General features: G+C 39.2%; 1 protein-coding gene across 14 annotated transcripts in view; it reads right to left on the reverse strand.

Moving 5' to 3' along the window:
• The window catches only part of diaph2 (diaphanous-related formin 2), a 347,379-nt gene that overhangs the window by 192,389 nt on the left and 138,719 nt on the right, over nt 1–16,271 (reverse strand). For all 14 annotated transcript variants that reach the window (XM_079670514.1, XM_079670513.1, XM_079670507.1 and 11 more), the window contains one exon: nt 11,087–11,201. In XM_079670514.1, the coding sequence (XP_079526640.1) occupies nt 11,087–11,201 (115 nt within the window). The remainder of the gene's footprint in view (nt 1–11,086; nt 11,202–16,271) is intronic.

Below are 16,271 nucleotides of genomic sequence, written 5' to 3' on the forward strand. Positions count from 1 at the left end.
GTATTACATTTGTAAAAGATGTATAGCATTTGCATGGAAGACATTGCCCAAGATGAATTGGCACAGGTTAGCAGTGAGACAAGGCAATACCTCTATAATGAAACGCCTGGACATTTGCACACACCATTATAGAGATGTGGGTGAATGCGTGTACAAGTGCGTATTCATTGTATTTGTGTTGCTAAAGACAACAGTTCATGCTGTGCAATATTGAAATGTGTTTTAAACCCATCAGTGCAGTGGCTTATAAAAGGGACATCACTTGCACAGAGAGGTGTATCTCAGTGATGCAACAGCAATGTAGAGGGTGAACATGTTTTACTAATAAACAAAGACACAGCAATAACAAACTAACAGCACTAACAGCACAGTACACATGTTTTTTTAACTTAACATGATAACTAAATTGGAATTACGGTACATGTCAGTCCACACTTCGAATTTCGTTCTTGTGTGTGGACTGAAACATTAACATTCTTCCAGCTGAAATCTCCATTTCAGTATGGCTGAACTTTAATACAAAAACGTAATGTGTTATTCACATTTGCATCAGTAGTAAAATGCCCAATGTGTTTCGCTGCTTAGTGTGATTACAATAAAAATCAAGGCGTATCAATCCTCTAAGGTTAATTTGTCTTACACAGTACGTCTGCGGTGTCTTTCTATCCTGGGTATGCCTGTGGCCTCAGAAAGGTTAATAAGCTGCTTTACCTCAGCCAGAGATGGATTGGAAGTGAGCTAGAGAAGTGGAAAGAAAGGCCAGGAGAGCAGAAACACCTTAATGCAAATCCGCACAGTCAAAGTAATCTGTCTAGTCTTTAAAACCACCGGCTTCCCGACTTAACAGTCTCCATCCACCTGTACTCTCCATGCAGTGAAGCATTTATCCACAGACTTGACATCCGTCAGCCCTCTTTTGGAGATGAGCAACTGGGGTCAGAGGTCAAGACAGAATGTGGTGATGATGAAATACCTGCTGGAATACATTGCTCCGTGCGCTGCCCGTCTAGTGTGGATTTTAATGACAGCAAAGTGAATATTTGAGGAAACAATCTTGATTATTTGATGAAGCATTACAGGTGGCTTTAGTGTTCTTATGCATGCAGTTAAATCAAATATAAAAGCCTGTCTCTACCCTGAAGTGTAACTGATAGTTTCCATTTGCTTGTGAGTGCAATAGAAGCGCAACACCACGGAAAGACCAAGCTCAACGTGTCCCGAGTCTGGCTTCAGAGCTGGACAAGGCAATCTCAGAATTTGGGAATTTTCTGTTTGTTTATACGGTAAAAGATCAGACCAAAGGCAAAACAAGAAGCACAAAAACAAACTTTACAATAACGATGTACGCTTCTTCAGTCCTTTTCACATTTATCACAGTGCAGCTTTAGATTGTGTTTCACAGTATACGGTGTGTTTAATAAAACATGGCCAAAAAGAGAGGACAAAGAAGGAACCAATCTGCAAATGCTGCAATTCAGAGAAAGTCTTCCCCCTCAAGGCTTCTGCATTGCAACAATGAAAGACACACAGCATTGTGAGGTATCTATTATTTCTTCTGCACAAAGCTTTCTGCCTTGTTCCCTTGATTAGACTCATCAAATGTTAAATTATCATTCTGTTATTCATCTCCTTTAGAGGAGGCACAAGGAGACAGACTAAAGAAAGTATTGCATATGGAGAAAAATAACATAAGATTCCTTATTAGGAGTTTTGAAAATCGATATTTTGCAATCCTTCAGAATCCTGAAGCGAGGAAGTGGATAAGTAAACTTTTATTTATTTAAAAAAAAAATAAGAGCAGTTTCAAAAACTCATACCGAGATGGTAAACACAGAATGAGACTCGCGTCCATGCATGTACAATATGTATGCTGTGGATACTGCAGCAAGACAATGATGAGAGAAAAAGGAAGAAAAGATTCTGACTCAAAGTTCAAGGGAGATGACAGGGAGGGAAACACGGCGACGAGTACAGAATGAGATAGGGTGGGAGGACGGGGAAGTAAGCACAAGAAAGGGAAAATGAATAAAAGGAAAAGCAGAACCGTACCAATATATGTTTCCGGGGGAGAAATGGAGAAGAGGGCTATGGACAGGGTGTATGCCTTTAAAGCAGAGATGGTACTCAGTGTTCTTGAGGGGAAGAGTCCAGGCAAAGCTTCTATAACATGTCTGTCATATTGGATATTCAGAAGTGGCACATCTGAGCTGAACATTCTCTTCTTTATTCTAGGACTAGATCCTTGCTTTGTCTCTCTTGAGGGGATTTTTTGTTTTAGCAGATTTATTATCATGTGTTTTTAAGCTGTGTTTTATTAATCCGTCACACTGACTATCAGGCGTACCCACTATTTATTTACCCACTATCAGCTAACTGCCGTTCTAATATTCATAAAATAAAATGTAGTATTCTCCCAACAAAAACAGAAAAAAAGACTGCCTTCATTGGTTGTTTGCAGATTGAAATATGTTATTATAAATGAACAAAGACACCCAGAATGCTGAATGGTACTTAAAGATCTGCTGCAAAGCTGGAATTACATCAGCAATGAAATATTCACCACCAAATCAAACAAGAAAAAGCCACATTAGCATATTGCTAAGTTAGCTGTCTCAGAATAGCTGAAGCCTTTTAGTATTTTTTATTAGCTTTTGAATAATGTGTTTTATCTCCCTGCATATTATGCAAAAACAGCAATAAATCATAATCTACAAAAGCACACTTAGGCAGTTAAAAAGTCATTACTTTTTGAAATGTGAGTATCCCATCTTTAACAATTTGCCTTAAGTGTCATTGTTTTCATTGTTTTGTTGTTATTTTTGTTAGTGTTTTCCAATTTCAGATGAATGTGGATCACAGTCTGCAATCTGGCTGCTCTGTCTGCCTTACTCTCACTTATCCTTCTGTGCAGTCATTTACCTTGCTGTGGCATGAGAAGTCATGATTGTTTATATTCAAGGAGACACCATCTTGAACACGCAGGACTCTGATTGTTTACACATCCTGCATGTGACATCACGCTTGTTCTCTCCCTCCAGTTCTGCTCTGTCTCCTCTCTGTCTCTTTCCAGCCAGATTGGCTGTGGAGTGTCACCCCCTGGCCCACTTGAAGTCACAAACCAATTCCACAAAAGACAAATTAAACTTAATGCCATGTAACAAACTCAGTGGGCTTCTGTGCACTGCCAGGCTTTCTGTCAGCCAGTGTAGAGACGCGGCTTGTGTTTTTGTATCTGTATGGGAATCATGGAGTTAACAGTAAGCCGTATTCAAAGACATTTAGAGAGATAGACAACAGGTGGAAGACTGAGATACTAGTAAAACGTGTGCAATTACAAGTGATGAATTCTGTTAAGTGCGTGGCCGACATAGTTTGTGTTCGAACTCATTTAGGAGGAGATTATGAAATACAGCGGGTGGTTGAGTTGTAACAGCTTGAAAAACAAACGATGTCTACAGTCCTATCAGAGAAAAAACATACCAACCATTGCTAAAGTGGAGGCAAAGCTATCAGCCCCTGAAATTAATACCTGGAAAGAAGAGCGAAAACAAAGCTGTAGAAGTTGCTAATAGAATCTCGAGTGTCACTGAAATAATATGTCACTATAAATGTATGAAGAATGTGTCTTTCTGTTAATAATGACACATTCATTAATTAACCTTTTTTTCTATAAATAATATCTCTTGTAAATGACAAAGATCTAATGAAAGCAAAACTTTTAACAGACTTTCTGATCCTTTTGTGCATTACCCAAACATGGCCAATCCAGTACAGCACGACGATCACACAGTGATAAACACATCAAGTATTCCCTATACGTCTCTTGTACTCATATTTATAAGCTGGATTAGATATGCACTCCATACTCTGCAGTCTGGGATCATGGGGCGAGTTAATGAAGCTCCGCTAGAGGTTTTTTCCATATGAAAAGCTCCGGTGACAGCGCTGACATTGTCTTCTTTTTAAACGCAAGTCCCACTGATAATAAGCAACTTATCACTCAATTAGGCAGACACAGAGACAATACATGTTTACTTCACGAGAACACACACACAGATACACACACATGTCACCTAACCACATGCTGCCTTTTGTTCACTTAAATGTACTGACTGATATTGCACTGTAACAGGTTTATGTTCTCCGGTTTATTTTGGGGAAGATCGTAGTTAAAAAGGAAGATATAACAAAATACAATTTCTGGTAAATTTCATGGAGTGCAAACGAAGGAGGAAGTTATTGAAAATACTGTTAGTCATGATGTGAAGGCAGAAACAAGATGTGACAGACCCAGAGATAAAAGGAAGTTTAACAGTTAACTATCAAAATGAATTATGTGTTTAAATAATGAAAAATAAAACATCTTTGTGTGTTTTGTTTGACTCACAAAGTTGTCCTTTTTTCAGACTTAATGGTGTTCAGTATACGAACACTAAGTATTGTTGACAGAACAGTTCCACACGGATGGCAATGCAGAACATTCTCGTGAAACAGTCACAAAAATAAAAAAAAAGGTTAAGGAAATGGGATTTCTTAAATATATTGTTGATACGTTACAAGACAAACTGAGACACAAATGTCTACTTGGAGGGCCAGTGGAGACTAAGATTAAAAAGACAGCTTTGAAAGATTGATATATCCCAAACGGCTGAAATGAGGTTTGCCAGCATGGAGAAAAATAAAATAAAATATTTAGATGCAAGGGGGATATTTATTTTTGAAGAGACAGATTGTGATGAACATAACGGTGTACCTGAAGGCACATCAAAGTTAGCAGGGTGTAGGCTTGGGAGGTTGTAAGCGGCAGGTATCAAAGAAAGCTAATATTCAGAGGGCTAAAGTTAAAGTGCACTGTGATAGCCAGAATGGCTCTCATCTGAGAAGAGAAGATTAAAATCAGTGGGACATCACAGCCAGGCAATATGAAGTAGGAACGAGAGGAAATATCTCTCGCCCTCCCTCCCTCCCTCCCTCCCTCTCGGAGACACAGATGCACACGCACATAATATAGTCTCCTACAATAAACCAATTACTTGTCATTAATATTTAAGGGCCTAATTTCCATTCATATGTGATATATTAAAAATGTGCAGGGATGAGCAAGGAAAATGGCTGACCCAGACATATTCACTGTGGGCAGGCTGCCCCAAACAGAGAGAAATGTACATCAGGGTATTTTGTGTTTTAGTGAGACAAATGTCTTCTGCCTGAGCCAGCGATTAATGTCTCATCTTCTAAAATGTGGAAAATGGTACCATTTGAGGCCTTTCTTTTCTACGATAAGAAAGGCTTATGTGCGAGGGGATATTTCCTCTTTGGGATATTTCCTCTTTGGTTCGCTTCGAGTAATAATGGACATGTGTTCCAGAATGCATCGTTTACTGGTGTGAGGAAAGGTCTTGGGTCATCAAAGCAATTCTCCAAAGGGAAGCATCAGTCCACTCAGAGGCACTGATGACAGTTTACAAAATGAGGATGTGGTAAAATGCCAATTCTGATCTTGTTTGTGGAAAACTGCATCTGTTAAACAGAGTGCAGAAAGAGTGAGTTGAGAGTGAAGGTGTTTATCTACAAGGCTGGCCACTGGACACTGTAATGTCCAAAGAGATGATTTGAGGAGAATGAGAAAAGGGCAGAGAAAGGGAGCGATGTCAGGAGAAGAAAGAAAGGAAAGGCCACGGTGAAGATGCAGAGGAAGCTGCCTCGCCAGATACTCCCTCCTCTCAATTAACAGAATCAGTAATAAACAGCCTTGTTCTCCAGGGAAACATGACTTTGATATAGAACGTATCAAAAGCTTATCGTTGTACACACGCTATTAATACAAGGAAGCCTATTCCACAGTGGTCGGCAGTGTCTTGAGTTAAGCTTAAACTCATTAGACAAAAGCCTTTATTACATTGAGACTATCTGAGGAGGCAGAGCTCCAACTGTAGTCTTGGGATAGTTTCCATTCAAGAGCAACAAGCTTTTCCATCAACAAGACACATTGTTAGTGAATGAATACAGCTTAACAGGATTAAGATATTCTGAGTGGCACTTAATGTTGCTACAGCATTCTGTGAGCCAAAACTTGTGTCCATAGACTTGTGTTGAATACACACTGTGGAGCTCCAGGCACACAGTGTGACAGTGGGCCGGTCAGCAACAGTTTCCCTGCCTGACTGAGAGGTCACCGAGTGTCATGGGTGGTGGCCGGCCATGCGCGAGTGTGTTTGATCTGGTGGCCGGATCAGCCCTGACGCTAACAGAGTTATTAGGGGACTTATTAAGGGCAGTCAGGAGCCAGATAAACCCCCCACTGATTCCATCATTACTGCCATTGTGGCAGGGTCATTACCGCCCTGCTGCTGGGGCTTTGGAGCAAGGATTGAGAATGTGCTGGTGTGCACACCACATTGGATGGGTGGGGAGAGGATGTGTGTGTGGGTTGAGTTCTAGAGATTGAGGTGAAGGTAAATGGGTGTCAGAGTGAGGAGATCTCCTGAGGGATTTGATCAAATACCATGTGATGAGGGGGTGGTTGACTGCAGCCATCACTTGCGGAAAAGGTTTTACCAAACTACCTTTCCAGGGCTGACCTTTCCGTACAGGCACAACACATGTTGGAGGATTTTTCTCCACTGAACATGAGGGCGTAGTAATACAATGAAATGCACTTGCTGTATTTCATTTGAGTACATCAGTGAAACATGATTAGCTAAATTATGCCTACAATACTTCAGGCAAAGAACTCCCTTGTTATTCAATATTAAGCCATTGTTTCACAGCTCTCTTTCTACCTCTCAACCAATGTTTTGATTTATTTTTAAAGGTGCAGTGTGGTTTGGTAACACTTCTCCCCGTCCCCTCTGGCGTTATTCACCACAAGCACTTGGCTAAGAATGTTCATTAGCCAGCATCATTAACACAGAGGCATGCTGGGAAAGAAAAAGTCCCAATGACCCAGCTCAGAGGGGAGGAATGCTCTGATTCCTCCTTCAGGATGTGCATACATCTTCATTAGGCCTTTGTCCCTGTGTAGAAATATAAGTGTTGTTGACTTTTAAACCATAAATTGGGAAAAAGCACTCTGCTACGCAACACCAATAGAACCGTTAATGAAAGCTTAAAGATATTAAATGTGAATATTTATGAATATATGTATTTACCTGACTGTAACATAATTGTAAGTAATGGGTTCATATTTTTGAAATATTGTTGGTGTTATTGTAAATTGAAAAATACAGTATACTCAGGGATTTCAGTTGATGTTTAGTAACTTCTCTCTTTCATTGTGTTGTTCCTGAAAAGCCCAGACATCACCATTACAAAGTGGCACAGGCCCTTAGTCCGTCAGCAATTGGTGCGTGCAATGGAGGAAACATTTTGGAAGAAAGAGGGTGTGAAGTTTGCCAACATCAATCTTGTTTCAAATTGAACTGCAAAGTTCCAGCTGAACGAATTGCCTTTCAAATGCAGCAGGCCATGGCTACACACATTCAATCCCGAAGTGAATCTGATTTGATCCCAAGAGCCATACAAAGGCACAGCCCAGTGATTGATAAAGCGAACTGAAGGGAGATGAGGGTAAGAGGAAAAAAGGAGAGCCAAGTCAACGGAGAAGAGGGTAAAGAAAGAGAGAAAAGCCAAGTGAGGGAAAAACTTTTTTTTTATGTGAGATAAAATAACTATGACATTGACATGTTGATCTGCAGTGTCTATTCAGTGTGATGTATTCAAGTTCAAACGATTTGAAAATTGAGGTGGTGAGCAGGAGTTGTGTGTTCCTCATAAGAGATCGCTCGGTGGTCACAATTTTCCGATCCCAAAACACTTAGTGGTGCTAAAGGTGGAATGCTTTCCTTGACATAAATGAATAAGGTGCAGGTTTAAGTGTATCACAATTTCAACTCAAAGGAAATTCTCACCCGCCTATATTTCCCACGGAGTACATACGCTTGACTTTGTGTGATTATTAAATATGTGAACAAGCATTGGAAGCATATAATGTGGTTATTTTACCTGATAATGATACATTGTGGACAACAAATCCATTTTAAAATAAGCTGAGCAGCCGTCAGAGGCAACTAAATAAATGCAGTTGTGTTATGATGTTTTAACAGAACTATTTATAATTAGATATTGTAAAGAAGCAGTAAATTAGAATCATACCAACGCTGGTAATTTTACGCCACAAAATCAACCAAGTTAAAACGTATGAAATGAATTTACAGGTTGTATGATCTGTATGAAGTAAATAAGGAATTTCAATTAGCATTACAAAAAAAATGATTTTCTTAAATATGAAATATGAATGTTTCACTGCCACTTGCCACAATGTCTGTTACATACAGTTTTTTATTATGCACATTTTAAGTAGCTGGTAAAACTGTTTTTTTTTTTTAAAAGACATGATGTGGCCTCTGTCGCCCCGAGTTAGGCTACAAGTGGACGTTGCCAGTATTATTTAATCAGTGACATGTCAGTGGCCTTCACACTTAATAATTGACAGATGAGATGAATTCCCAATCAGGCCAAAGAACTATCACTTAATAAATGACAACAAAAAAGATATTAATAAAAAGCCACTTTTTAGAAGATTGAAGCCGCGCTCGAAATCGCTCTTGATTATCATTTCCTTTTCTTGGAAAACTCATTAAACAGTGAGACTCATAAAAGCAGCAGGGGAGATGACAGTCTTGTTTTAGAGGCCTCTGAGCACAATAAGATTCTGAAAATTGGGGGCTGTTAAAGTGATTCTTTTTTGCTTTTTTTACTTTTACTGCTAAAGTGTTGTTCTTCAACAATGCAAGTAACAAGCAAGAATGCCTAGGTCCGTGAAGTTAACAGACGTCTTTTGGCACCATTTTATGGGGGCAGCTCTGCAGGGAAGGCATTTACACCTGCTTGCCTCATCTTTCACGATACACTAGTCCCCCTGAAGAGTGCTTTACTTATAAATATCCATGTCTTAGATGTGGCAAAGATGGAAGTTTAGAAGCTTAGATAAAAAAACAAGTGTGTGTGTGTGCATGCGTTTGTTCGTATGTGTGTGTGTTTGTGCGATTAAAAAAAATGGGGGCAATATCGCAGACAAATTAAGTCTATTTTCACCATTGACTTGTTTGTCAAATCAGCAGAAAGGATTTATGGTCCGTGGTTACAACGAGAGTACCAGATATCATGAATTATTCGTGCAGGACCGTTTCTCCACCTAACCGCTCAACACAACAACCAATACAAGTTAACAGACTCCACTTGGGGCCTCACTACTCAAATAAGTCATATTCAAAGCAGAAATAAGTCAGGAATGTTAAAGAGAAAATGTTAAATATTGAAGCACACTTATCGTTTTTTAAATCCTCAGATGGCATGTATTTAAAAGATTATACTGCATGAATCATGAAACAGAGGAAATAGAAAAACCAATGAACTACTATTTCATTTTAAGAAGATCCGATCTAGCACCTTTTTTGCAATACCATCTACATCAAAGGCCTTCTCATTGACTTTCAACTTCACTGACGAGGGGGTAGATATCAAACATTAAGCAGCATTTTTCATTCATGAGCAAATCATGTTCTCTTTCAACAATAGAGGGAAAATAGCTGATTCAGTGAAGTCGCTGCGGGGGTAATTGATAGGGATCCAGCAAAGGTAACTCCCGTGGGAAATGCTGCATCATGAATTCCTACTCTGCCAGCGGGAACATGGACAATCTATTGTGCTTTTCAAAAGACCCCAGTGGGTGACAAAGGGAATGTAATAAAGAATTGAAAAGGACATTTAAAGCTGAATTAATGCCGTGTGTCTGTGAAACTCCAAATGTTAAGTCATATTTCATTTTAGGATTCCATCTGAAAATGTATTTTATAGCAGGTGTGCTTTGCAAACATACAGATTTACTGAGTTACTGACACTACATTTAAAATGAAAGACCCAAAAAATAGATAAATAAATAGTTATTGCAAAGGACTCATGGTTAAATGACTTCAGAGATGTCAGAGAGCACGTGTTGAAATATATAACGTCTGGCAGATATCCTCTAATGAAACACGAGAGACCTATCCCTGCTTCTTCATTTAGCCTCGCAACAACTGTTCTTTCCTTCCCACATTCTCCTTCCATCTGTATTATGACGGTAAATCACCTAGCGGCAGCAGAGGAATGGTTGCTATTTATGTCACAGAACAAAAATGAGTTGAGTCTAGTTTGTAGACCCGGAGGCGGGGAGAGAGACGGAGCAAGAAGCTGCCGGCGGGCTGACTGGTGTCCAAACAGGCGGTGGGAATATGGGAGAAGTTGGAGGATTCTGTAAAGTTGTGTCCACACACCCTGACAGAGCTCAGATCTGACTGTTGTGCGCTTGACAGGGCAATGACTTCTCCCCTCCCACTGCTGCTCGAATTAGAGGAATATACAACACACAAACACTGTCAAATATGTGGAAACCACTCACAGTGTCATGGGAAGAATACATCAATTGCCTTCACACACATTTCCTTTCCATACAAAAACAAACTTGCTCTGTGCTGCTTGTGTTATTCATCAGCGAGTTAGGTAGCCTGCTTGTGTATCCGAGAAACAACTGGCAGGGACAAGAAAACTCCCATAGCTTCCTTCACCAAAAGTCTCTCGTCTTCCCCGGCACAGAATTGGCCAACTGGACTGGAAAAGGCATGAAGCAAACCAAGCATAACTGCTCTCGGTTCACACATATAAGTGCAAGTTCAGGTTTGTGCACATCGGCCCACAAAAACACTGATCTGTTACTCCTCAATGGGTACAAAGAGCAAACACAATGTGCAGCCACATTGCATGTCTGTCTCTCAAAGACACAAACATATAAAAACACTGCAGCAACAGAAATGCTATCCGTAATTGGCACAGATATTTGACTTGAGAGCATACAGACTGTAGATGGTGTTCAAACGCAGAGGGAAAAGTGCTTGGTTTTAGGATAATTAACATTTCAGTGAGGAAAATGACTTCTTAAAGTGTCACAAGATGAAAGTGGCTTGGCGTCTATTGCCTGAGAGGCTAAATGAAGCATGTGTGTGTAGATTAATTAAGGAAGAGATGCAGGCAGATGACGCCTCCTTACCTTTGCTCTGCGAGGAGAAGCACTGGGAGAGCTGAGCAAATAGGTCAGGATTCTCAAACTTCTCTTCTTTGACTTTGATCCAGAAGCAATTCTCTGCCATTTCCTGAGGCACTATCTGCAATGACACAAGGATTCCATTATCACCACAATCTGAGACCGCCATTCCAGCAACCTGCCACTCAAAAACTTCTTCTCGCTGGAGATGAGGTTTTTGTGTGTTTTTGTGTGTTTGGACACACATATGGCCTTGTGTGAGCAGCTTTAGAATCTGAGTAGCCAACACAACTACAAACAAAAAAGGCAAAAAAAGCAAAACTGGAGCCTGCAAGGTTAAATAAGTTATTTCATTTTATGGAGGAATGCATGAATAGGACCACCGAAATGGAGACATGTGGCTAGGTTGTGAATGAAACCTTCACATTAAAGCTATTGGTGATTTTTCAGGGTTAGGGTTACACAAAACATCAGCAACCATGTTTATACACTCCTCCTACATAGACTTGCCTGACACAGCAAAGCCTCTGCAACCAGGCACCTACACACACAGAGCTGATAGTAGGCCACAGGGATGCCTCACTCCCCTCATCGTTCATTCCCTACTCTCTGCTCAGTAGAGAGTAGGTATACAGAGAGATTCAGACATAAACATGTATGATCTGACATGTTGCAGTTATTACTTGCTAATTTTGTAACACAACATCTGCTGTACATTGTGTTCAGTGATATGGTGAGAGCTCTTATCAAGAGCTTCGACCTGCAGTTGGCCCCTTTCACTGCTGCCATTAACCTCGTAAAAATCGAAGTAATCAGTCACGCACATAAAGAGTTGGGAGTTCAATATGTATGCGATGCAGACAGACAGAGATACGATGCTGTGAAATAATTCCCAAAACCAAATAGAAATGGTGATGAGTGTAACGGTGTTTCAGAGTTCACGATAACATTAGGTGTTTAAATGGAATGCTTACGAACATTTCAACATGAGCTGGAGTGGAGTGTGGATAACAACGTGCCTCTATTCAGAAAAACAGACTTATATTTCCTGATCAAAACTCTTACACCTACAACAGCTCCCCTTTGTTTTACTCAACATAATAGTTCATGCTGAAACAAGTGAAATATTGAACTAGCTTACAAGTTTAGTGAGTGTGGAAGGGCAAAGTAACAAAATGAAACAACCAGAAACATTAGCCTAATGGAGGGTTATTTTGGATTTGCAACTTGTCTACACTACAACATTTGTTTTAATAACACAAAACAACTGGTAATCAAAGCCCATAGTCCTTTAAAAAAGCAATTCAAGGAAGACTTAGACCAGGGATCGGCAACCCGCGGCCCTTTAAGCCCTCTGCACTGGCTCCCTTGAGTTTAGAGCATAGGCTTAGACAAAAATAAGAAGGAAATAAATAAAAGTATTTGTAGGACTATTTATATTTTGTTGCATGGTTGAAAATGTTTCGTATCTTGTATTTTGAGGTGATACTGTGACACATAAATAAAAAACAAAACGGTTTTAATTAGGTCAACTAAAATATGCGTCACATCCAGCTACGGTCCCGCGCCAGCGCCCTTTCCTGCGGGTGAATAACCTGACCCCCGGCTCGATGAGCGAACTATGGATAAATCAAAGAAAAGTACCGGAGGAACACAGGATTTAATTCGTCGTGGACAGAGTTATATGCTTTCACAACAAACGATGCTGGTTTACCGGTATGTTTGATATCTAGAGAGAAGTGGTCAACGGTGCTGCTGCAGCCTTTACGTATTGAGGAGCAACAAGGGAGAGGAAGACAGCTGACGATCTTCAGTCATAATTCAATGGGGTATGTAATTTATTTCAGAAAACACTTTTTGTTATATTCCATGGAATGCTCTTAACATCCCGATAATAATGAATATATTAAATGCTTTGACAATAAATACATACAAAAATGTATCTCTGGAAGCCGTAGCACTGTAAAAAGCACGACCAATCATTTTAGCCGGCCCGGCTAAAATAACTGGATGGCCTACCTGCCTGTCAGCCTTCCATCTGTGCACAAACTTATCTCGTGGCCTCATTGATGATGCGCGTTCGTATGTGTTGGAGGAGGGACTCTGTGAGAAAGTCTGAAGGAAGAGGCCTATTTTTTCCGGTTGTGTATTTTCAAATTCTAGCGCACTCGAGCTGGTTTCTCCATTCTTACCTACCCTACCTTTAACTCTTTTTAGGGTGCAGCTATATGTTTTATTTATTTCAAAGTGGGCCCATTTTAATAATATTTTTTTTCCTTCAAATGTGCAGAGGACTCCCCAAGTGCTGTGTTTAATTTATTTTAAAGTAGGCCTGTGTATTATTTTTAATTCTCCTTATCAGAATCAGAATCCCTTTATTAGTCCCACAGAGGGGAAATGTGCAGCGTTACAGCAGGAAAGAGCCAAAGACAGCTTAGTGTTGCATATCTGAAATGCGTTAAAAAAGTACTAAGTTATAATATAATAAACAATAAACAATATGCTAAAAAAGTACTAAGTTATAATATAATAAACAATATGCTAAAAAATAAATAAAAAAGTTACATAATTTTCAAAAATACAGATCAAAAACAAATCAAATCCTGTAGCACTCCTTATAGGAGTTCTTTGTTTCTTATTAGAGGTTAACAGTTTTATATAACGTAATAAATAGCCTAATAAATGCAAAAAAACTGTAGTTTTTGTCTGATATAACAATAAATGCGACTTTATTAGCTATCAAGCTATGAAATATGTTTTGCGGCTCCAGACAAAAAAATGTTTTGGAAAAAGGAGCAAAATGGCTCTTTTGGTCAAAAAGTTTGCAGACCCCTGACTTAGACCAACAATTCCTTTAAAAAAGGGTTCATGATCATAAACCCTTGCTATGTTACATGAAAGTATAATGATTGTGGCCAACAGATGAATGTATAATAAGAAATGAAGGTGGTTGGAAGAACTGCGTTGTGTAACACCATGAGATGCATGATCTCTACAGCTCATGAAGTTGTTGCTGCTTCTTAAAATGCTGCCATTCTGTTAATTGGGATTCCAAGATCATAAAAGTGGTAAAGAATATTGTCGTATTATTGAATAGCCACGTTAAAAGGTGAGTCAAAACATACTCATCCCACATTGATTTAAATACAGCATTGGGCTGAATAGAAGAATACTCAAAGGACTCTATCCGCTGAGGATGAAGCAGCTCTGTTCCTACATGTGGGATCGATTTCACTTGTATATTGACTTCCTTTATTACTTTATTAAATATAACAAAAGTTTAACATGAATAATTTATCAGTTTCTCTTAAGAATGTCCTCCACAACCACCAATAGAGTGGATACAATATTCATTGGGGATTTTTGGGGGGAAATTCTAATTTATGGTATTTCAAATTCAGCGCGGTGCACACTGTAACTCTTGGGGTTTCACACTGGGCCTGACCTAAATAAAGATGTCATCTATTTTAGAGAGAAGAGATGTGTTAATGCTGGATATAGTTCTTCACAATTAGCCTGACTCAAGATGATCTGAACAACAATGTTATTTACTTTATCTGATTTCATCCATGCCGCCTTTTGTTCCTCCAATGTCCATGTTTACAGATATGCTTAATCAGCTCATTAAATGATATGCATTTTATTTTTGTATGCGGAATGCATATAAAATATACTCACTTCATTATAATTATAGTTTTCAAATTCTAAATTAAATAGCTGAAATAGCAACGGGAAAAAAATGGTTTATGTTGGCATTTTGACAGTCCCCCAGTAATTTGCTAATAACTTTCAGTGGGAATCACTGACACAGATGTGGGAGAACACGCAGGGTAAATATAACTCGGGCTAATATAAAATGCACTCAACACTTAAACAAAGCTGACATTTCCCAATGTATGCCTAAGCTGGTTGTTTCCCATGTGGGGGCCTTGTACTACTGACTAAGAATGTACTGCCATCAAATCCCTAGCACTGTAATTTAAAATGTGAAAATATGACATTGTGTCCCATTGAGAAGCTGCCCCCTGAGTGTGGCAATGCCCACATACCATTTGAACAGTAATACAACAGGCCACTTTTTTCCTATGCATTCCTAGTGATTCACACCCTTTTCTGGTGAAGTGGAAAAGAGGTGAGAGGAAAAGTATCTATTGTTTCTCTTTCCTCTTTCTACAACTAAATCAAAGTTGCTCCTGGCACTCCCATACTTCCATCTGCTACACATAGAGAAGACAGATGACTCTTGTCCCACTTAATCGACACAAGAGAGACACAGATTGTTTTTCCTCAGGTGGTTATGAATTTAATTTGCATTACCAAACGACAATTCCTGTGGAGGCAAGGTCAATGCACCTACTGATTAACCTCTGCACACTCCCACACAATGTGCATGTGCACATCCCTGCATGCACACAAACCATATGTCCAAAACCATGATGATACTTCTCGAGAAAATGTCAAATAAAATATTACAAAGCAGAAAGAGTCATACCCTGTTTTAAGAAACAAAATGTCTGGTTTCTTTACTGTTTGCATACCATGTAACATAATATTTCAAACTGCTGTATGACTATTAATAATCGTCCCTCTAACTCCAAAATACTAATTTGTTTAACTGTGATGAAGTGATAGAAAGTGATGGCTATGATAAAAATCACTATCATTCTTATATATGTATTTAATATGTTCAAACCAATGAGTACACTATGCAGTACTTCCATGATTTCAAAAGAACTAGTCTGATGTTTTGGTTGCTTTCAGTAATTGTAGACTAAGATGCAAGGTCATACAAGCATCGGCAAATAACCATTAAAATAATGCTAAGATGTCCTGAGGCGATATTTAAATTATCTATGGTAAAATAGCGCTCTCACACAAGAGATTTTCAGTTTGAAATTGTATTTAAATGTGATGGAATGTTACACAGCCCAGTTTCATTTAAGTATGCTAATTGTGCAAATCCAAGGACATTTGAGCAATGAAAACTGTTTACTGTTAAATCCTTTGAAATGGGTGCTGAGTGTGGAACAGTGTGGCCTTTGGCTGAACGGCTGCTTGACTAAATTGCCTTAGTAGAGTACATTTGAATAGAACCGTTTTGGTTTGGACCTAAGACTTTTTTCTGCATTTTTAATAGTGTAGGGTTCAACACTTTTCTAAAGTCTATGTTTGCATTTGTGATTGTGAAGGA

This window comes from Notothenia rossii, assembly GCF_949606895.1.
Source record: "Notothenia rossii genome assembly, chromosome: 3".
Lineage (NCBI taxonomy): Eukaryota > Metazoa > Chordata > Actinopteri > Perciformes > Nototheniidae > Notothenia > Notothenia rossii.